The 25,015-nt window shown below is 37.9% G+C and overlaps 1 protein-coding gene across 1 annotated transcript in view; it reads left to right on the forward strand.

Moving 5' to 3' along the window:
- Positions 1-16,507, forward strand: part of LOC123878036 (homeobox protein OTX1) — a 75,152-nt gene extending 58,645 nt beyond the window's left edge. The window contains exons 3-5 of the mRNA XM_045925057.1: positions 6,958-7,112; positions 13,022-13,753; positions 14,334-16,507. Coding sequence (XP_045781013.1) covers positions 6,958-7,112; positions 13,022-13,753; positions 14,334-14,624 — 1,178 coding nt within the window. The 3' untranslated portion in view covers positions 14,625-16,507. The remainder of the gene's footprint in view (positions 1-6,957; positions 7,113-13,021; positions 13,754-14,333) is intronic.
- The last annotated feature ends 8,508 nt before the right edge of the window (positions 16,508-25,015 follow it).

The raw sequence follows: 25,015 nt of genomic DNA on the forward strand, positions 1-25,015 counted from the left end.
ACTGTTTCCCTTAATGGTAATCTGTCACAACTTGTATGCAACCCCTAGGGCTGTGTTGCCAGTGCAATTTATGTGTTAACATGATTTATGCTTTGCCAACCCTCGCAGGAACGTTACGGTGGGTGGTGCCTATCCTGGAATATGGAAGTGCACATAGAAAATTAGTTACGAAAGGTAAAAATTTAGACAACGAAATGAAATATTCGGGGTTTTTTTTTTTTAATTCAGATATATCTAAGTTAGCCCTTGACTGTAATCTCACTTAATGGTAAGTGATGATGCAGTCTAAGATGGAAGCGGGCTAACCTCGGAAAGGCAGTTTTTATTTAACCCATAACCCTTTAGTTTCTACGTGGCATCGTACCGGAACCGCTAAATCGCTTGGCGGCACGGCTTTGCCATTAGGGTGGTAACTAGCCACAGCCGAAGCCACCCACCAGACCAGACCAGTTGACCAAATTATAAAATTCCAAACCCCTGGAGGGAATTTGTATAGATACCTACCCTTTCCATTTATTTGATGTGTGCAGAGATTTTTGGCGGCTAATTACTCGAAACTTCCCTCTGCTACGCAAACTAGACTAAAACAACAAACGCAAATCCGCGAGCGGCCATTACGGGCCCCTTTGATGCTGTCAGATTGACAGGTGACGTTCCCGCCACTTTTGTGTTTTGCCAGATTCAAAATGGCCGCTATTCGGTGGTAATAAAGTTGGTTTCATTTCATTATCTGTGCGCATCTACCCTATTTTAAAACGCGAGTTGTTGTTTGAAAAGGAGGTGCCACGCAGTCACTAATAAAGTACAGGACCACTGGGTCCAAAAAATTAATGAAAGTTTTTACGAAGTATGCGTGTATTGTTGATAATAATAATATTATGTAGTTCACTTGTCTATCAAGTACGACAACTTAGAAATTTTCTAATGGACTACCTTGGTACCATAAATCAGTGGATCTCTTTTGTATGTATTCCATTTACCTACTAGTGGTGTTTTATGAAAAACTTCTATAATCTAAAAAATAGAACCCCTATCCATTGGTAGGGAGTATAACATTTTATACTTAAATCCATACTAATATTATAAATGCGAAAGTGTGTCCGTCTGTCTGCTACGTTTTCACAGATTCGAACCGCTGAACTGATTTTAATGAAATTTGGTACAGACTTGGAATACATCCTGGGGAAGAACATAGGCTACTTTTTATCCCGGAAAATCAAAGAGTTCCTACGGGATTAAAAAAATTGAAATCCACGCGGGCGAAGCCGCGGGCATCCTCTAGTCCAAAATAAATGTCTGTTTACTTACTGTTAAACTTCGTAGAGAGATGGCTAGCATCTTCCTATAAGTATAGCAGTTTTTTTATGGGACTTTTCAAAACTTAAATCCACGCGGGCAAAGGATTGTGTACCTATTACAGCTAGTATTATAGCTAGACCATTTTTCTCAATTGAGTTTTTTTTTAAATTTCTATATAAGTACAAGTTAACCCTTGACTGCCATGTCGCTTGTTGATAAGTGATAATGCAGTCTAAGATGATAGCGAGTAGCGATCCAACCAGGAAGGAGTATAACAGTTTCATTCAGCCCCTACCCTTGGTCGATTTCTACGCTAAATCGCTTGGCCACATTGAGATTGATGTAACTATTCTCCGTATCTTTCTTTAGAGTCATATTCCTCATTGCTGAGGGTCGTGACTTCTTTTTATTAATCACATAAGGGCAGGAGGATTTCTCTTGGGGTAATAATGCTGTGGGTCCCCAGATCCTTCCGCATACAACTCACGAATAGAACGAAATTTTGATTCTTAGGTATTTACAGTTATTATCAGACATTAGTGATAAGTACAGGAACCGACGGCTCAACGTACTTTGCGAGGCACGGTGGAAACGAAAAGGCAAAATTCGGACCTTCAGAGTCGGTCACCCATCCAGTTACCGGCTTGGGTCAACGTTGCTTAAAAATCGCAATCGATTGATGTGCGTTGTCACAACTAGGCCACACGTCCGTATCACACTTCACACTAATATTATAAAGGCGAAAGTTTGTATGTGTGTGTGTGTATGTTTGTTACTCCTTCACGCAAAAACTACTTGACGGATTTGCCTAAAATTTTGAATGGTGATAGATTATACCCTGGATTAGCACATAGGCTACTTTTTATCCCGGGAAATCATAGAGTTCCCACGGGATTTTTAAAAAGCTTACATCCACGCGAACGAAGTCGCGGGCATCAGCTAGTACGGAATAAGAGTTTTATCAATCAGACGAGCTTCGGGAGCGAATGTCTCCTCTTATAGGTGTTGCTCGTTGATTATCTCCCCTTGAAATATTTTTCACATCATTAAAGGAGATGTTCCACAGGGGCGGAGGGTCAAACGCCGTGAAAACGGGAAAATAATAAGCGCTCCGCCATACACGCTGTGGTTTGGTGACGGGAGACGCGTGGCGGAGATTCCTGGCTAATTTGCCATATCAATACACATAGAACACCTCTTATCTATGTCAATACATCATGATGTCTGATTGATCAGTATTGCTATGAATATCTAACTAGAATACTGTGGTAATGATAACTATACCTACTAGGACCAGAAGTAAGTATCACACTTCACATCACACTATCACACTAATATTATAAAGGCGAAAGTTTGTATGTGTGTGTGTGTGTGTGTGTGTGTGTGTGTGTGTGTGTGTGTATGTTTGTTACTCCTTCACGCAAAAACCACTGGACGGATTTGGCTCTTTGGAATGGAGATAGATAATATCCTGGATTAGCACATAGGCTACTTTTTATCCCGGAAAATCAAAGAGTTCCCACGGGATTTCGAAAATCCTAAATCGCGAAGTCGCGGGCATCGGCTAGTTATTAATGTTAATAGGTACAGTGTATCGATGTTGTAAGTACCTACAGTACAGACATGGACAGACATACATTTGTATCGCTGATGTGTGATTGCTGCTGTGTATGAAATAATAAAATATTCTCGACGTTTTTTAGAAGTTCCCTTGTCCTGAACTTATGATGAAACTTTCGTCTAGTATTTAGCCAAAGTTCTAATTTTTTTCTACAGAAAATTGACGCAGGTAAACTAAAGTATCCCTATTTTTCTTTCACTCTACCTCGGAGCAAGATTTTACGTCACCATAAAGCCATAGCCTAATATTTTAAACTAGAGGATGCCCGCGTGGATTTCGGTTTTTTTTGTCCCGTAGGAACTCTTTGATTTTCCAGGATTAAAAGTGGACTATGTCCGTTCCCGGGATGTATCCCAAGTCCCAAGTACCAAATTTCATTAAAATCGGTTCAGCGGATGGGCCGTGATTACGTAGCAGACAGACAGACACACTTTTACATTTATAATATTATAAATATATATATATGTATACCTAAATACGGATATCGTCGATACAGGATCAAACCGAGAGTTCTCTCACTCTATTTCACTCTGTCATAGGTAGGTGTAACGCGTGTTACACCTACCTATTGAAATCTATTGAAAGAGAACCAAACTACGTTTGTATGAAAAGCGCTGGGGGCGCGCTAAGAGTATTTAATAATAACTAGATGATGCCCGCGACTCTGTCCGCGTGGAAAAGTAAAAGTAGAGTTAGTAGTAGTAAAGTAAAAGTGGGAACTCTACTTTTCCGGGATAAAAAGTAGCCTATGTCCGTCTTCGGTATGTAAGCTAACTCTGCACCAAATTTCATTAAAATCGGTTCAGCGTGCCGTGAAAACGTAGCGGACAGACAGGCAGACAGACACACTTTCGCATTTATAATATTAGTATGGATTAAGTATGTATAGTATGGATTTAAGGCACCGCAAAATGTCAGCATCGAATTTAATATTAGGTTACTACCGTTTCGAGATGATGAGATGAATCACTCGTAAATCGATTACTAGACCGCTTTCGAAAGCAGAACCTTTATCTAACACACCTTTGGTATTATCGACAAATCGTAACGAGATATCTACACGACTATACCATTAGCAGTCATAGACAAGCGAGCATAAACAAGCTACTAGACTATCCCTATCAGAAATCATACAGATAATATCTCTGAAGAAAAAAAAAAAGAAAAAAGCCATGTCACGAGGATTACCGCTCAAGCCCCCATTGTCAACGATGACAATTGAAATACATCTGTCCCTCTTTCACAAATACAATTTGTATGGGAGGAAAAGAGACAGATGTATGTCTATTTATTTTCACTTTTCTATGCTATAGGTAATGTGACAGTTTTCGTATGAAATGTTTGTTTGGAATGGGGGACGGTTTCGGTTTTGAAATGGATGTTGTATTATTTTATTTTTTAATCCGTGAGCGAGCGGCCGATTGAAAATAATTCAGCTCTGAACCCTCATTCAATTTTGATGTTCGATAATAGAATTTTTTAATATTAAATGTAGGCTATGATATACCTAATAGTCATGCATAACTATCATAGATAATGTATGACTATAGGTACTTAACAACTAGTACCCAAAGATATGTCTAGTACCGTTGTTTAAAATTTATTATATATTCTGATTATACCTAATTTCATCTATCTATCCTCTCAAGAAGTTTATTTACCTACTAAATATCTGTTGTTTTTCTTAGTTGAAGTGCGCTCCGGATGAGTGAAATGTACCACTGGTTCGGAATACCTTTCCTACGGAGAAGAATCAGCAAGAAACTCGGCGGTTGCTCTTTTTAAAGATTTGATATATAATATTATGCCATGTAGGTACCTAGGTATAGGTTAAAGTAATTGCAGTCCCGCGCATTGCTGGATCGAGTTGCAGGTCAAAATCCACGCTCTTTTATCATTTACATAATCTTCGATTGTGTAATATGCATTTTTTCAGGAGCACACTTTTACTAGATTTTTTAAACTTGTGTAAAGGCCAGTCCAAAATAGAGTGCCTGTAATCTTTATCTATCCTTCAAAAGATGTGATTCAGAGCAGACACGCAGTCTCTCTAATCCATTCAACACTGTTGGCAATTAATCAACATTTCTCCAAAATTCTTTACAATGTCAGCCATCATGTTTTGAAGTAACTTGTACACATGTAATTTGGTTTTGAGTAATGACTTAACAGGGCTCTCTCCGTCACTCGCTTCATACAATCGTAGTTCCAATTTCATTTGAATATTAAGCAACCAAAAAGTCCGTAAAATTTTGCAGACATATTTCAACGTTAGACAGGTTTCAAAGTTACGCGGTCTTAAAAATTCACATACAAATCTTTGAGCCCCTGTAATTTTAAAACTACATATTTTTAGAAAAATCTAAAACACCACACACACAGATATTAGTTTCTAGAATATGTCTGCAAAATTTCATGGACTTTGGTTGCTTAATATTCAAATGAAATTGGAACTACGTTTGTATGAAGCGAGCGACGGAGAGACCCCTCTTAAGTATTTGTTGAATAGATTACGAGTTTCGGATATAGAATGACACGATTTTGGGCCGTTTGTTTTCTTTTCTATTCAGCAGACTTAGTTAAGTTGATGTATGGCTACATGATTATTCCTTTAGTTCTTGTTCCAAGGGAGCAGGATTCTTTAAACAAAAGCAATAATTTAAAAAATAAAGACACCTTTTTACTTTTTGATTTATCTTACTCAAATTCTATACAGCTACTTAGATACATCTACTTACTTATCAAAATAAAATTCACGTGCTTTTTGCAATTTCTCAAGTCTTTGGTGGGGTTCCGTACCTACCCGAAGAGTGCAAAAGGGACCCTATTACTAAGGCTCTGATGTCCGTCCGTCTGTCTGTCTGTCAGCGGACTGTACTTATCTCGTGAACCATAATCCTAATAGGTGGAGAGTTAATTTTTATGTAGTATGCGTATGTCTATTGCCGCTAATTGCTATAACAACAAATAATAAAAATTTCAAAATGACCGCCATAAAAATAAAAATAAAAAGTGTTGTTCGATGTCCGTCTGTCTGTTTGTCTGTCAGCAGGCTGTATCTCATGAGCCATTATAGGTGGCGAGTTCAAATTTTCATAGTAAGTATGCGTATTTCTATTGCCGCTAATTGCTATTACAATCAAATAGTAAAAATTACAAAATGGCCGGTATAAGAATTAAAATAAAAAGTTTTATTTCTTATACGATGGTACGGAACCCTGTCGTGTGCGAATCCGACTTGCACTTGACAGATTTTATTGTGTAGGTATTTCCTAATTAACTTCTCCAGATATACCTACTTATCCAGCAACTAACAAAAACAAATATAGGTAATCATTATGGGAACTAGTTTTTATAAAGACCTTTTAGTGACATTCAAATAGTTCACACGTTAGCCAGTGACGCAGGAAATTAAATTTGTTTTTTTTTTTAATTTCACGTTAATTATGATGAAGATACCTAAAATTTTAATCTCTATAAGAAACTGGATGATCTACGCGACTTCGTCCGCTTGGATTTAGGTTTTTAAAAAATTCCGTGGGACGCTTTGATTTCGCGGGATAAAAATTTGCCTTATAAGTATCAATTTCCGGAAGTCAAGCATACAGTGATAGGTAACTGTACCAAATTTCATATAAATCGGTTAAACGGGTGGGTCTTTAAAAATCCCGTGGGAACTCATTGATTTTCCGGGATAAAAAGTAGCCTATGCCCTTCCCCGGGATGTAAGCTAATTCTGTACCATAAAATCGGTTAACCTATTGGACCGTGAAAAGCTAGCAGACAGACAAACATATTTTCGTATTTATAGAATAGAATAGAATAGATTTTTATTCAAATAAACTTTTACAAGTGCTTTTGAATCGTCAAATAATTTACCACTGTACACATATAATATTAGTATGGACCTGATAAGTACTCTATATACCTACAGATATAAAAGTACACGTTCGCCGAATTATTGGCCGAGTGCGTTGGCCCAATGTGCGCCAATCTGCGTCAATCTTTACATAATTGTTTTCTATCTTTGTCCCCAGGTGTAAACCCGAGGAAGCAAAGGCGGGAGAGGACAACGTTTACGCGCGCGCAACTGGACGTGCTCGAGGCTTTGTTCGGCAAGACCAGATACCCCGACATCTTCATGAGAGAAGAGGTAGCCCTGAAGATCAACCTGCCCGAGTCCAGAGTACAGGTAACTAGCTCATTGTGCTCCTAATATATACCTATATGTTTTTTTTAAATAAAGAATATTAGCCATGCTAATCATGACTAATACTCTCCTTTCCCCTCCAATTAAGCGTAAAGCTTGTGCCAGGAGTGGGTACGACAATAGTGCAACGGGTGGGGTTTTAACCGCCGACCTTTCGGAATTCAGTCCGCTCCTCAACCGTTGAGCTATCGAGGCTCTAATATCTATACTGATTAACTTGCGTGAATAAAACAATTCGAGCACGCTAAACTCTTCGTGAATATCCGTGAAGATCAACCTGCCTTAGTTTAGCAAGATTCCACACTATCCATACTAATATTATAAATGCGAAAGTGTGTCTGTCTGTCTTTTTATACAATTAATTTGGTACAGGGTTAGCTTATATCCCGAGGACGGACATAGGCTAATTTTTATCCCGGAAAATCAAAGAGTTCCCACGGGATTCCCAAAAACCCATCCGCTTAACCGATTTGTAGGTACCGAGATAGCTTGCGTCCCTGTAATTGACATAGGCAACTTTTTATCCTTGAAAATCAAATAGTTCCCACGGGATCTTTAACCTAAATCCACGCGGACAAAGTCGCGGGTAACCTCTAGTTTTACCAATAAAGCTGGGGTGGTATGAGAAAGGAATAAAGAATACGATGCTGAAGAGATAGATAGCCTCGCCTTACGGTTTAACATTGCTGATCGCCCATTAAATGGTTGTTTACCAAAACCAATTAACAAATCACAGATAACTTCGATACATCAAGCCCGGTGGAAAGCTAATTTACATAATCTTTCTAAATAACTTTTAACTCCGATTTTATCAGGCTTTAGGCAAATCCAACTAAGTACCGATTACTTATATTAAATAAAATTCAATCAGACCACTAAATTATCGATAGATAGAACTACCACATACAGAAAAAAGCCAAAATGTTTTTCAAAATCTAAGATTTGTTGTGTTAAAGTTAGGTACACTTCATATGCGCTTCTCCATAATATTAACGTTCATACCTATTACCTAGTTGTTCTAGATCATTTTTTTTTCTCTCGTCTGGCTTTACAAAGATTAGCCAATGCCAAGTAGTTTGTAGTTATTTGTAACAAGTTAGTTCAACTATACAAGTATGGACCCCGTCTGTGTCGGCGCTCGCCGACACACGCACGGTAGCCCCTTAAAACGCTTTCCAGTCAGTTTTAACAAAAAAAAAAACACTCCAAAAAGGCAGAGCACGCCCGCCAGCTAACACCAACACAGACGAAGTCCGTTCTAGATCTTAAACTATGTTATAACCAATTATTATTATCGATTTCTCTCTTCATTATACCTACTTCATACCCGACAACAATAAATTATTTTTATTTTTGAAAATTATGATCCGAAATACGAGTACCTTAGGCTTTTAGGCCTTTTGAGGTATTTCTGTAAGTAAATAAACCATGTAAAAATTAGCAAAATAAGGCTTTTACTCAATGATAATAAGTTCAAGTGTGTTCGATTTGTTTAAAAAAAAATTGATTAGCTGGACATAGGGTCTCTTGTTGGGACTTTCACACGTTATTGCCTTGCGCCGCTTGAATCCAGCGGCATAAAGGAATAAATCCGAAAACCGGGAATTTGTGGTTAGGTACATCATTAAACAAGTGTAAATTAAAAATTAATAACACCCCCGACAAGTGAATGTTACAGTAACTAGAAAAGAGCTGATAACTTTGAAACGGCTGAACCGATTTTCTTGGATTATAGCTAAGAACACTCTAGATCAAGCCACCTTTCAAACAAAAAAAACTGAATTAAAATCGGTTCATTAGTTTAGGAGCTACGATGCCACAGACAGATACACAGATACACAGACACACTGATACACACGTCAAACTTATAACACCCCTCTTTTTGGGTCGGGGGTTAAAAAAATGAGTTTCAATTTTCAAAGTAACGTAACTATACCAAGTGGGGTGAAAGGGCTTTATCTGTACATTCTAAAACAGATTTTTATTTATTTTCATGCATAATAGTTTTTGGTTTATCGTGCAAAATGACGGAAAAAATACCCGAGTACGGGACCCTCGGTGCGCGGGTCTGACTCGCACTTGGTCGATTTTTCGAACTATGTGCCCTGCCCATTGCAACTTCAGCATCGCCACCCATTTAACTATGTTGGTTACTCTGGTTCTCCTACGGATCTCCTCGTTTCTAATTTAACCCTCAGCAGTGAGGAATGCAAACCAAAGAGACACAGAGAGAGAATTTTGTCTGTCTGTGCCATCGTATCATTCGTCATGGGCCATGGCTAAAGAATTATAACTTCAAAAATATAACCGCTTTTCCTGGGACGGTTTACGTCTCACTGAATCCTGATTCGCTCAAACGTTCAATTTATATCAACACGGATAGGACATTAGCGCGGGGAATCGAATTATGCGTTCCAAATTTTCAAATTTGAAAATCGAATCATTCAATCCGCGCCATTGTTTAAAGGGGATGTCTCACAGACTAACAAGATCTTTTACAATCCATTACTTTCGACGGAAAAGGTTAAATGTACCTACTTATTTTTTTTTTTTAATTTATTTACTTATTTCAAAATTATGTGTCTACTCAAACAGTTATTTAAATTAAAGTTTGGGCTTTAGGCCGTTTGGAAGTTTTTATCGAATTTTACACAGTTTAAAAAAAAAGAATAGTAGCCATGCTAATCATAACTAAAACTTCCCTTTCCCCTCCAATTAAGCGTAAAGCTTGTGCCAGGAGTGGGTACGACAATAGTGCAACGGGTGGGGTTTGAACCGCCGACCTTTCGGAATTCAGTCCGCTCTTCAACCGTTGAGCTATCGAGGCTCTGAAGTTTATCTCTTGGTAAGGAGTTATAAGGTCTTTACCACTGCACCGGTTAGGAATACTAATCCATTCTCATATTATAAACGCGAGAGTCTGTCTGTTTGTCTATCTGTCTGGTAGAGCTTTTCACGATCCACCCGTTCAACCGATTTTGACGTTTGGCACAGAGATAGATTACATCCCGATGAAGGATATAGGCTACTTTTGGTCCCGGAAAATCAAAGGCCTCTCCGTTTAACCGATTTAGACGCCGAGATAGCTTGCATCCCGTGGAGCCGGAGTATCGAAGAGTTCTCCGTGGGGGTTTTAAAAACCTATCTACTATCTAACCACCTAAATCACATTAAATTAATTTGTAAAAAAAAAAGATATTTTGAGAAAACAAAGTTAATAATAAATTAAACAACTTCAGAAAAGATTTGTAGGTAGGTACCTACTTATTATAATTATCTAACCGAAAAATAAAAATTACTTAAGTATACTTAATTAAAATTACATCCCGAAAAATGAATCTCCGTCAACGCAACGAAATTCTTTATTTTTAAAAGATGAATAGCCATTTTGTGCCATTTTTCCTTTGCTCATTATTTCAATCTGTGTCGGCCATCTTGGCTATTAGTCTATTCTCTTTGACTCCTCAGATTATAATCTGTGAACTGCAGGGTCACTTGTTAATTGGTTTGGATCGCATCCTCAGATAACATTTAATTGATATGTTTTATCATTTTATAATTAAAGCGTTGATCCCACTGCAAGAGGTAAGATATCGGGTAAGAAAGGATTTTTGAAAATTCATCCCCTAAGGGGGTAAAATAGAGGTAATGTAATCTTTCTTTATGTATTTTTAATAACAGATTTCGTAATAGGCACTGCAATGAAAAGAATTAACCGTGCATAATTATAACAAAGATGGCCGCCCGCGCATCTGTTACAAATCGAACCCATTCATTCATTCTTTGCTCTTTTGCGCGAAACTTATAAACCCATTTACAATGGCGAGGGGCGACTGACTGACTGGCATCGGATAAGCCGCGGCGAGGTTGTGTACGCACGGAGACCCAACAGTTTGGGGAAAATTGCATTCTATCGAAGTTTTTGGTAGAGTGCAGGGCTTTTGTTTGTTACATGATTGCCCAGAAAAATCAAAGTACCTATAGTCCCCGACAGGTCGACATTTCAAATTTCAGCCAAATCCGTTAAGAGTAACAAACATACACACATATTTACACAATACACACACACACACACACACACATACATACACGCAAACTTAGCCTTTATAATATTAGTGTGATTGAGTACAAAAATGTACTCTTCGCTATTATTTTGTTTTAGGTTTTGCGATTGGGTTGATTAGGTATGATACGTTATAATCAACAGATGTTGCACTACTATGAATATAACTAGTAGCAGTAATTACAAATGTTAGCCACCCGCCGTCGGAAGGGGTGTGGGGTTCGATTTCTGTTTGTGTAACAGCTTATAATATGTGCTTTGTACGGGGCGCGGCGTGAATTGTGCAGATTTGCGGCCGCGCCAATAATTGATTTGTGTTTTGGACCTCTGTGGTTAGTCACCGAAAGTTTCGATCAATCAGCCTGTTTGCGTCCACTGCTGGACATAAGCCTCGCCAAGAGAGCGCCACCACCTCGGGCTCACACACCAAGGGTTCCGTACCACCGTATGAGAAATAACAAAAGGAAAAACAGAACCCTTATAGGATCACTTTGTTGTCTGTCTGTCTGTCTGTCTGTCCGTCTGTCTGTCCGTCTGTCCGTCCGTCCGTCCGTCCGTCCGTCCGTCCGTCCGTCCGTCCGTCCGTCCGTCCGTCCGTCCGTCCGTCCGTCCGTCCGTCCGTCCGTCCGTCCGTCCGTCCGTCCGTCCGTCCGTCCGTCCGTCTGTCTGTCTGTCTGTCTGTCTGTCTGTCTGTCTATCTGTCTGTCAAGAAACCTATAGGTTACTTCCCGTTGACCTAGAATCATGAAATTTGACAGGTAGGTAGGTCTTATAGCACAAGTACAAGAATAAATCTGAAAACTGCGAATTTGTGGTTACATCATTAAAAAAAATTAAAATGTGTTTCAATTTTCAAAGTAAGATAACACAGAAGTCCATTCTAAAACAGATTTTTTTATTTTTATGTATAAGTACCTAATAGTTTTTGATGTATCGTGCAAAATGTTGGAAAAAATACCTGAGTACGGAACCCTCATTGCGCGAGTCTGACTTGCGCTTGGCCGGTTTTTTTGGGATGTAACTACAAATTCACGGTTTTCAGTTTTTTTTTTATTCAGATACAAGTTAGTTAGTAGTTAAGGTATCGCTTTTTGAATGAAATTTACTACTAGGCCTCCAAGTAGTACCAACCCACGGCTCCACAAACTCACGGTACATCCCTGTTATAATCGAACCCACAGCACACCCCTCCCGACGGCGGGTGGTTAGCGCTTAATAACATTTGTAATGACTGCCACTAGTTACATTCATAGTGGTGTACCATCTGTCTAGTTACAATCTAATTAGAACCTCGATAACTCAACGGTTGAGGAGCGGACTAAATTCCGAAAGGTCGGCGCTTCAAACCCCTCCCGTTGCACTATTGTCGTACCCACTCCTGGCACAAGCTTGTCTTTCGTCGCAAGCCCTCAGAAACAGCCCCGACTCCGACGATTCAAATTTTTGTTTCTTTACATTATCTATGTAATACAATCAGAAACTTTGAAAAACTAAATTATTTAAAAATAAATTCGTAAAATAATTAGTTTCTTACAATCTAATTAGTTTAATGTAAATGTATGAATACTCCTAATCGGAGGTCGGGGGTTCGATCCCGGGCACGCACCTCTAACTTAGACTGCTGTGCGTTTTAGGTAATTAAATATCACTTGTTTTAACGGTGAAGGATGTTAAATGTATCAAAGCCCTTAAATAAAACTGATGGGCCGTGAAAAGCTAGCAGACTGACAGACATACAGACAGCCAGACAAACTTTCGCATTTATATTTTCATAGTATGTCATATTATGTCATAGATGTAGTGGTTAATACCTCTATTTCTTCAACAGGTCTGGTTCAAGAATCGCCGGGCGAAGTGCAGACAACAGTTGCAGCAACAGACCAACTCGCAAATCTCCACCAAATCCTCCTCCAGCTCCAAAACCATATCCTCAAGCAACTCCATCAAGAGCTCGTCCAAAATAACCACCTCGAAAGCATCCTCAAACTCCGCAAACACCCCTAGCATAACAACATCCTCACCCAACCTTCCCACCCCAACAACTTCCGTGAGTCCACCAATCAACGTTATATGTAAGAAAGAATCAGCTCCTAACTACGATTCGTCTCCTTTGAACAAAAATCTATCCACCCACCATTATACTAACGACGCATTAAGAATCACCAATAAAGAATCCTCACCATCAGACAACATTTCCAACGTCCACAACTATGGGGTAACTCCCAAGCAGGAGTTATATAATAGCCCGAAAAGGCTAGATTACTCCAGCAAAGTTGATTATACGGAAAAATCTTTCGGTTCCAACCTGGTGAAAGACCAGTATAGCTCGAGATTGACTGGGAATTTAACTCCTCTAGGGTCTAATTCGTCGATAATGACCACTCCATCCCCTCCTATTACCCCCCAGAGTCTGAACGGTCCAGGGAACGTCTACCACCCGGACAGCTACAACAGCTTCCACTGGCCTGGCAGCTCGGACTACATCAGGAGTTACTCCAGTTCGCACCATCATCAGGGATATGGGCAAAGCGCGTACAATTCCCCGTACTACCCTAGTCAGGTAAAACGTTTTTTAAAATTCAGATACAAGTTAGCCCTTGATTGCAATATCACCTGGTGGTAAGTGATGATGCAGTCTAAGATGGAAGCGGGCTAACCCAGAAGGGATATGGCAGTTTTTATTATACCCCTTTAGTTTCTACACGGCACGTACCGGAACGCTAAATCGATCGCTTGGCGACACAGCTTTGCCGGTAGGGTGCTATCTAGCCACGGCCGAAGACTCCCACCTACCTCAGAAGGTATTTTATTAGCCATTTTGCCTAGAATCATTAATTTAAATTGAGTTGTTTTGATTTTGGTTTAGGTAATTCTAATCAATTTGGAATGTGTTACCAATTAGTATTTCTAGACGCATAGAGATAGACTACCTGTGTGTAAACCAGTTAAAATTTACAGTAGGTGCGTAATATTTTAAGTTTTTTTTTGTAAAAAAAAATCAAGGGAATCTTTCTAACTAAGGAATAATTTAAAAAATATTAAGAAATATTAAGATAATATTAATATATTAATAAAAATATTAAAGTTAAGAAGTACATTTGGACAGTAGAAACTTCAGATAACAGTCCCCTTATTTACAGATGGAGTACTTCAACGGGTCATCGGTCAACCAGTCGCACGGCAGCCACCACTCACACAACCTGACAGCCAACGGCAACCAGTTGTACAACCAAGTGTCTTTCGGCAACCCATCCCCTCCAGCGGCCTGGCCATCCCACCACAACATCCTCTCTTCAGGCCCGGAGTCACCAGAAAACCAATCCCAAAACTCCCCTCACCTTAGCATGCTTCAAGCATCGCAAATTACGAACTTTTCTAACTCAGGAAACAGCTATTTTGCTCCAGAGAAATACGGTATAAATATGGTGTAGTGTCCTCTAGTCTTTTCCCTATAGGTTATTCTTATTGTAAATATGTCACCTATTAATTCTATTTAATTTAACGGTGGGTGTATATTAAACTGTTTATTCAAAGTTCTTTGCTTTCGTACTTATTACAAAAAAAAAATAAAAAAAATTGTCTATGATCTGTTTTTTTTTTTATTTAAAAAAATACTGTCGTCGGATTTACGATTGCGTTCAAAAATTGTCGTAATACTTTTGTGTACTTTTCGGTTTTGCTTTCGATAAAGTGTTGGACTGAATTTTGAATGTTTTCGAAAATGCGATTTAAGTACCAACATATCAAATTTTATTTAATTAGAACTGCGTTTTACAGAGCAAATTGTATTTGGATAAATTGTTTAAAGACTATAATTTTCAAAGGAGAATTCCTCTTGTAATTTGAATTTTTGGCCGAAACTTAAAATCATTCTATGATCGGATGTAATTTATTATTATGGCAACACTACTATTAATTTAAAATCAGATCATAAAATTATTTAATGCCAGTTTTTAATTTATAATAATCTCCTATAACTCATCTATCTTTGAAACAAGAGTGATATTAATATTTGCCCAATTTTTAAATTACAATCGAGCTACCCAATTAAGACTTTAATTTATAAAGCTGCTTATTAATAAAATTTAACGATTGTCAACGAAATGGATAAAATCACGAAGGCCTAATTATTTTAACGTGGCTTAAAGTTGCCATATGAAAAAAAAACTATGCAATTTAAAGTATCTTGTTTTTGCTTGTACATTCCCTTGAGTCATATCACTTATATTTTAAGAAAATACTTAATTTTAGAGTATGACGACGCTTGGAGGATATGCGTAAATTTTATTATTATTATTGTATATAAAAATATGTGTAAGAGTTTTTATTTTTAAATGAAATTTGTAAATGTGCGTGCTACTATTGTATATGTGAAATAAATTGTGTAGACGGTATTAATTAAGTGTTAACTTTATTAGCGAATCATAGATACGTATTCTTTTGGGCTCTCAATAAGTTTTTTTTTATCAATTGACTTTATTTTATATCTTAATCCCAGTGTTGCCACTGTTCAAAATAAATTTCCTTTATTAAGTAGTAATTAAGGCAGAGCTCTAACATAATACGTAGCTATGACATTTTTCCGATTTTTTCTGAAAAATTTTTTTGCACGGTGATTGGAAAAAATATCAGATTCGTCGGTAGTGCAGAAACGGTGTACAGTTATTGTAAAAATAATTTATAATAGATTAAATTTATAAATATTTTGGGAGCAGATGGATTTGCGCAGTCAAATCGTCTTAGTCGCAATCTTAATTAGAAACTTAAATTATAATTTATATATGAAAAAAATTCGACAACCCGGATTTCTGAATGAAACAATTAAATAATTTATTGAAATTAAAAAAAGAGATTACTAGATTTAAAAATGGAATAGAAAAATATTTTAAAATTTGACAACAGATTGACGAAAAGTTATTACGCAGCTGTAAAATATATTTTTTAAATGGTAACCCTGATATTTTTTGCCACGTTTATTATATTATTTTCCAAAAAGATTTTAATTTCTGACGCAACTTTTATGGATTTTTACAGCTGCGTATAGCTTTTTGAATTAATGAATTAAATGTTTAAATAATTTCAATGAAATGAAATTGAGTTTTTTTATAATTTTTTCAAAAAATTGTAGATGGAAATGTATTGAAAATTTGTAACTTATAGATTATGCTTGAACATAGCTAAGTTAGCTTAAGTGCGGTTTCTACCGTTTTTCGGCGAAGAGTCAGTGTATTTTTTTTAAACTTAAGTTGTACTAATATTATTAAATGATAGCAATTGAAATATTGAATCCGAATATATGCATATAAAATACAAATACGATGTTTTATTTTATTTATTTAGTAAATTGCTGTGCCTTAAGCGTATTTGGAACGAAGTAATTATAGGATAATATTCCGACTACGTCCGCGTGGATTTAGGTTTTTTAAAAATCCCGTGGGAACTCATTGATTATCCGGGATAAAAAGTTGCATAAGTATGTTACAACCCGGAAATTTTTCCGGGATGCAAGCTACCTCTGTACCAAATTACATATAAATCGGTTAAACAGATGGCCCTTCAAGAATCTCGTGGGAACTCTGATTTTCCGCGATAAAAAGAAGACTATGTCCTTCCCCGGGATTTGAGCTAACTCTATACCAAACATTAATCAACCGATTAATGTTGGGCCGTGAAAAGCTAGCAGACAGACAGATTTTGTATAGACTACAACTGATGATGCCCGCGACTTCGTTCGCGAAAGTTTCGCTTCGTACGTGTCCGAGGAATTTCAACAACGTACGGGTGCAGACCTTGACGATGCCTTGCAGTACGATGGTAGAAAGGTGAAGGAGGAACCAGGGCAAAAAGCTCTTGTGCACACTTTCTGAAATAATCACACTTAATATTATAAAGGAGAAAGTTTGTATGTGTGTGTGTATGTGTGTGTGTGTGTGTATATGTTTGTTACTCCTTCACGCAAAAACTAGTGGACGGATTGGACTGAAATTTAGAATGGCAATAGATTATACCCTGGATTAGCACATAGGCTACTTTTTATCCCGGAAAACCAAAGAGTTTCCACGGGATTTCGAAAAACCTAAATCCACGCGAACGAAGTCGCGGGTATCAGCTAGTATAATATATTCTGTACAATACCGATACCGACCGATAGTCTGTCTACATTGTACAGAAAAACTCAATGCAAAATCTCAAGTTACAACACTCACAATCATCACCATCATCATTGCTATGGTCGACTCACTACTGAGCACGGGTCTCTCCTCTCAGAATGAGAAGGGTTTAGAGGACATCAAACATCTTTGAGGACATTGTGGAAAACTCTAAGGCATGCAGATTTCTTCACGATGTTTTCCTTCGCCGTTACAGCAAGTGATGTATAATTAATTGCTTAAACACACATACCTACTTCCGAAAAGATATAGGTGCTCGCCCGGGATCGAACCCCTGACCTGGTACCGACCTACACAAAATTTTGACGTGTGCGTTTGACCTTTGGAGCGTTCCTCTATCTGGAGCTAATCCTGGATGTCAATTCAGGTCATGCTTACCGTAAAATTACATAGTCATCGGAACTGAACCAACATGCAAAAGTTCATTTCCGTAGGATAAGCGGAAGTGGTTTAATTCAGCTTGCAAGATTTCATCTAAACAAACAAACTAACATATAAACATAAGAAGTTATAGTTATTTTTATTACAAATAGAATAGAATATATTTTTATTCAAGTAAACTTTTACGAGTGCTTTTGAATCGTCAAAATAATTTACCACTGGTTCGGAATGCCGTTCCTACCGAGAAGAACCAGCCAGAAAATCGGCGGTTGCTCTTTTCAAGTGTTCAATTTACAATATGCCATACTACAAGCAATTGCAGCCCCGCGCATTGCTGGAGCTAAAAGCTTGTAATAAAAATAATTTTACAATAGTTAATATAATACTAAATTAACTCAAAAATGTAATTTGGTACGTAATATACGGGTGTCATTAGACAAACTACAACATAAATATGAACCTGTCTGTCGTTGTCGTCACCTTTGACCCCCGTATCCTTGTTAGGCTCCCAACACACGAGCGTTTACTTAAAACCTTCAAAATTGTTTAATAAAAGTATTCAGTAAACAAAGAACTAATCTAAAAAAGAAAGAGCTAACTAAGAAAGAAGCTTAATTCATACTAATATTATAAATGCGATAGTGTCCGTCTGTGTGTCTGCTAGCTTTTCACGGCCCAACAGTTTAACCGATTTTGATAAAATTTAGTAAAAGTTAGCATACCTCCCGGGGAAGGACATAGACATAGACTACTTTTTATCCCGGAAAATCAAAGAATTTTAAAAACCTAAACCCACACGCAGTTGCGGGCATCATGTAGGCAACGCTAATATCATAAAGGCGAAGCTTTGTGTGTATGTAATGTGTGTATGTTTGTAACTAAATCCACGCGGATGAAGTCGCGCGCATCAGCTAGTTAACAAATAAGTAATAACTTTTTCCGCGTAGATTTAGATTTTTCGAAATCCCGTGGGAACTCTTTGATTTTCCGGAATAAAAAGTAGCCTATGTGCCAGGATATTATCTATCTCCATTCTGAAGTTCAGGCAAATCCGTCCAGTGGTTTTTGCGTGAAGGAGTAACAAACATACACACACAAATACACACAAACTTTCGCCTTTATAATATTAGTGTGATAGAATAATCACATCAAATCAATTTTATTTGAATAAATGATTTGAGTTAGAGTTAGAATTTAGCGAATCAACCAACAGGAGCGTTGATTCCCCGCTCAGTGCGCGGCGCGCGTCGGCCGTAACCCAATAGTTCGTCGACAGAAGCCGCACCACGCCGACACCCTACACCACGCCGACACTACTGTGTTGACAACCGATTTATAAACAACGTACAAAATATATCTAAAGAATTAGCAAGCTGAAGTGGCAATGAGCAGGTCATGTCTTTCGTAGAACCGACGGCCGATGGGGCAGACGTGTTCTGGAGGGGAGACCGCGTACCGGTAAGCGCAGTGTGGGACGACCTCCAGCCCGCTGGACCGATGATCTAATGAAGATGGCGGGGAGCGGGTGGATGAGGAAGGCGAAGGACCGTGTTTGGTGGCGCGCTCTTGGAAAGGCCTATGTCCAGCAGTGGACGCATACAGGCTGATGGAATGGAATGGTATAAGTATCATCATCATGATCAACCGATCGCCGAATCACTACTGAGCAAAGGTCTGCTCTCAGAATGTAAAGGGTTTGGCCACAATCCACGACACTGGCCAAATGCGGATTCGTAGATTTCATAGACATCTTTGAGAACATTATGGTGAACTCCTTCATTGGCTTATGTAATAGCTTACTCGTATAAGCTGTTTGTATTATAACAATAAGCTGTATTTATGTTATCCTAATTTAAAAAAAAACTCAGGTATACAGGCTTCCTCATGATGTTTTCCTTTACTATTAAACCCAAGTGATATTTACTTAGTCAAGTAAGTAAATAGTAAGCTGTGATAGCCTAGTGGTTAAAACTTCCGCCTTCTAATCGTAGGTCGGGGGTTCGATCCCGGGCACGCACTTCTTACTTTTCGGAGGTGCGTTTAAGTAAATATATATCACTTGCTTTAACGGTGAAAAAGGAAACATCGTGAGGGAACCTACATGCCTTAGAGTTCTCCATAATGTTCTCCAAGTTGTGGGAAATCTGCAACCTAATTCAATCAAAATAAAATTACGACAAGTGTAAATTAAAAATTTATAACACCCCCGACAAGTGAAGGTTACAGTAACTAGAAAAGAGTTGCTAACTTTGAAACGGCTGAACCGATTTTCTTGGATTATAACTAAGACCACTCTCGATCAAGCCACCTTTCAAAGAAAAAAAACTAACTTAAAATCGGTTCATTAGTTTAGGAGCTACGATGCCACAGACAGATACACAGATATACACACGTCAAACTTATAACACCCCTTTTTTTGGGTCGGGGGTTAAAAAGGCATTTCAAAGCTTCCCGAACGGTGCCCAGAACCCACTGGAACCTGGAACCCTGGAAGACTCCTCACTAGGTGGAAGGGCGCGACAACATCAACGTTGCCGCTACTGCCGCTGCCGAGCCGCTGGATGCATGGCGGCGGCGGCGCAAGGCCGTGGTGTGTGTCCAGTTGTGCGCGTCGTCTACATGGTTGACAATGATGATGATGATGAAATTGCGAAGCCGGCGAGCGGCATCTAGTCATCAAACAAAACAAAGTTAGTCAGCTAAATAAGGTAAAGTTTTACGTAGCGTTGCGTAGATACGTAGCACACCATCTACGAATGTCTACGAAAACAGAAAGTATTTAAATAGTCAACGCAAAAAAACGAAGTCGTAAATGAACGCGTCACGCTCCAACAATTATTTCGCTATGTTTTAATAGAGTAATCAAAGTAATAAAAGTAGTAATAGTAAAAGTATTTAAATATGTCTTTAGTTACTATTAGATAAGTTAACCTATCGAATTCTGGCAACATACCTTATTATTGGACCACTCTGACGTACCCATGCTAGATTGGGAGCAAACAACAGATCCAGGATTCAAAAGTGTACGGCTAGTACCTACCTACTGGTGAATGAATACAGGAAAACCTATGCATTTTGTACTACTTTTGTATTGCATCGAGTAACAAAAAACATCTTTCTTCCTAAATAGGATAGATCTTGTCAAAAACTGACTCGCTTTATAGATATTAGTCGGTTTTGGTTTGTTTAACCGGTCGGTTTTTGTCTAACCCGATCGCTATAAGTAGATAGAGTGATTCAAGGAGAAGGTAGGTACCTAAGTACGTATTAGTTTGATATTGATTTGTGTTAATTTAATTATGTCGGAAGAAATCTTTCTAAGAGAGCTTTCATCCAAAATGCTGTCTTATTCTTTTGAATGTTTCATGGAAATGTGACACCACATTAGTACCTACCTATCTACATTGCACCGTGTGAAGCCGGGGCGGGTTGCTAGTAATTCATACATAGTTACAATGTTTTTTCAACAAACACGCTAAACAAGACGGCCATGCAATGACATCTGCACATGGCTGCTTTCTAAATCAAATTATGGATAGTGAGAAAGACTTATTTTGTTAGATTAAGAATTTTGTTGTATTGTTGTATTTAATTAGATTATAATAGGGCTGACATGTACTTTTAAATGTATCAAAGCCCTTAAATAAATAAAGAAAAAAAAAAAAAAAAAGACGGCCATGCCGTTATTAAAATTAAAATAAAAAAGAATCAAAATCTTCGCTCGACTCGGTTAAAGTTCTCTCAAAATTAGCTGTTTAGACGCCACGGTTAAATTGTGCCCCGTACATAACTATACTACTACAAACTCCTGTTCAGTTGTGCCCCGTCGTAGATATTCCTCGAAAATGTATTTTTATTTTAATATGGCAACACTATTATTACAACTGCCCACTGTAAAGAACCTAATAACAACCATAGAGAAGAAAAAAGTACGGTTGATTTTCGAACACATTTATTTTGACTTAGAACCTTTTTTAGTTTTATCCTGTAAGGTTGGTACTACGCAGCTGTATATAGCGATGTATTGTTGTCTCGCTCGCACTTGTGGTTACGATGTATAGTTTCGTCTCTGTCGGGTGCGGAGTTAAGCCGCTTATCTTCAGCCCGCACGCCGCGCCCCGTCGCCCTTGCCGGCTGCTGCGCGTAACTTGGCCCATTCTACAACTGTTGATGGAATATTTCTAAATATTTTCATATGATAATAATTATATAAAGGATATAAAAAAACAGACATTGGAACGATTTTACCAATTGGCCAATGAATTCATAGGAAACCCGTGCTTAGTAGTGAGCCGGCGACGGTTCGATGATGATTAGGAATGGGTACTGGATTATGCCACCAATTATTATAAAATTTAGGTAGGTACAGTAAGATTCAAACCTATAATTGCCACTGGTATATTTTGGACTGATATATTTCAGTACTAAATCAGCTCGAATCTAGATCTTAATAAGGTACACCAGGGTACAATATGGCTGACGTTCCTTGCTTTGCTAAAAAAACACAAATCACAGTTCTTTGATCATCAAAAACATTTCGGAAAAGATTGTAGAATAGCCCTCCAGCAATATATATTACAACGCTATCGAGATCACCCTATACATAGCTCGGTACACAGCCTCCACAAACACACCTAGCCTGCTCGTCCGTCGCGCTACGCATATTTCCTTCACATCTATCACAATGTCATTTCCAATGGATACTGAATTTTCAAATCACAAAGCAAAAGAGAGTTCTTATTTGAGTCAAAAAAGTATCTTAAAAAGTTATTTCCTTTCTTTCTTTTGGTCTTTTATTGTTTTATCACGTCAAAGAACAATAGGAATGAAGTCCTTTGCTTTGTAAAGAAAAGCCTTTAAAAACATTTCGGAAAACATTGTAGAATAGCCTTCCAGCAATATATATTACAACGCTATCGAGATCACCCTATACATAGCTCGGTACACAGCCTCCACAAACACACCTAGCCTGCTCGTCCGTCGCGCTACGCATATTTCCTGCACATCTAAGTATCACAATGTCATTTCTCATTTGCAATGGACACAATGGACACCGAATTTTCCGTTGAAAAAAATAATTACAACGCATAATAAGTATTTCTTTTTTTAAATTTATTTAACGGCCCTGGACCCCTTTAAGGCCTGGCATAATAGGTACCTACTGTCTACTATAGACAATACATATAAGTACCTACTATATATTTCCGTTGAAGAAAAATAATTGAATTATAGAGTATACTCAATATGAGACTTGACTCAAGAGAGCCGCGATAGCCTTCGGGAGGTCTGGGGTTCGTTCTCGGGCACGCATCTTTACCTTTTCAGAGTCGTGTGCGTTTTGAGCAATTTTAGATATCACTTGCCTGCATGCTTGCAAGTTCTCGATAATATTCTCAGAGGTGTGTGAAGTCTGCCAATCCGCACTTGGGCAGCGTGCTAGAGACTATCATATTATGGCTAAACTCTTCTAATTCTGAGAAGAGACCCGTTCTCAGTAGTGAGCCGGCAAAGGGCTGGGCGACATAATGATAATTACATAAAGGACAGTAGAGTTAATAGTTAGTGGTTTTACAATTTTTTTTTATTTCAGTAAAAAAATTAATCAAAATGCAAATAATGTAGCTCTTGTGATTCGTTTTTAATTTCATAATTCATAAGGCTAGCTTTAAGTTTTATTGTAATATTTTCATAAAAAAAAAAAAAACATAATATTATTTAAATGTATGTGAGACCAAATTACCTAATATATTGTGATAATAATTTTATAAAATATTGTATTTAACAACAATATTTTACAACTTTGCCAAACTGAGTCTCAAATATCGCGAGTATTTACTGTCTTCAAACTTAAGGACGTAGTTAAATTAAATTTTCAAAAAAGGAATAGTCCCCTAACAGACCACAAGTGGCAATAAAATGGCCCCCGCGCGATAGCCGAGTGCAAAGTTAACGTATCATGGCGACTATTTAATATAACAGCCAGCAGGCGCCCTCTCGAGAAGCACTCGGTGGTAATTCAAACAAATGTTGTATTGTAGAGCCATTATTAAAAAGTTATAGGGCCTTCGCGCCTTGTGGTGTCTGCAGTCTATGGTATTTTTTATTTTTTTATATAGAGATCGCAAAAGGTTTTTATTATTGTGCTCCAGCAATACACGGCGCTGCAATTGCTTGTATACAGTATGGCATATTATTGTAAATTGTACATTTGACAAGTGTAAATTAAAAATTTATAACACCCCCGACGATCCAAACTATTTGAGTTTTCCAAAACATCATTTTCAAATAAATAATTATGTATTTAGGCAACGTCCATCTTGACAGCTTGACATTTGTCTATTGACATAATATTATGAACCTAACGGTTATCTAACCTTCTTTTCTACAAGAAAACTAGAAAAGAGCTGATAACTCTTAAACGGCTGAACCAATTTTTTTAGATTATAGCTAAGAACACTCTCGATCAAGCCACCTTTCAAACAAAAAAAACTAAATTAAAATCGGTTCATTAGTTTAGGCGCTACGATGCCACAGACAGATACACAGATACACAGACACACAGACACACAGATACACACGTCAAACTTATAACACCCCTCTTTTTGGGTCGGGGGTTAAAAAGAGCAACCGCCGAGTTTCTTGCTGGTTCTTCTCGGTAGGAACAGCATTCCGAACCAGTGGTAGATTATTTTGACGATTCAAAAGCACTTGTAAATGTTTAATTGAATAAAAATAATTTGAATTTGAATTTGACAGGTTTTGCGCTTGGGTAGGTACAGTGAAATTGAAATTGTATTGTGATGATGCAATACAACTTTCTTTTTTCCAATTTTCCTTCTAACTTTTCGGACTAGTGTAAAGTAGATAGATACATACGATTTAAGCAATAAAATATCAATATCTTGCTTTAACGGTGAAGGAAAACCTCGTGAGGAAACTTGCATGCCGGAGAGTTCTCCATAATGTTCTCAAATATGTATCAACTCTGCTATTTCGCATTTGGTCAGCGTGGTAGACTATGGCCTAAAGTCACAGAACCATGCTCAATAGTCGGGTGGTTGTTGATGATGAACACAATTTGCATTGCGCAGTCGGGTAATAAATGCCCCGTTACAGGATACCCCATTAAAATCCAAGTAAAGCAATATCAAATAACTTTTCACCGCAATCGAAAACTCATAACCGTCAGATGTATTAGGAAAATGAATAATAAATCCGTACCACAGACAATAGGGGCATTAGGCACCATAGACAAGAGTGATCGCAATTTA

Source organism: Maniola jurtina, chromosome 25 (assembly GCF_905333055.1).
Source record: "Maniola jurtina chromosome 25, ilManJurt1.1, whole genome shotgun sequence".
Taxonomy (NCBI): Eukaryota; Metazoa; Arthropoda; class Insecta; order Lepidoptera; family Nymphalidae; genus Maniola; species Maniola jurtina.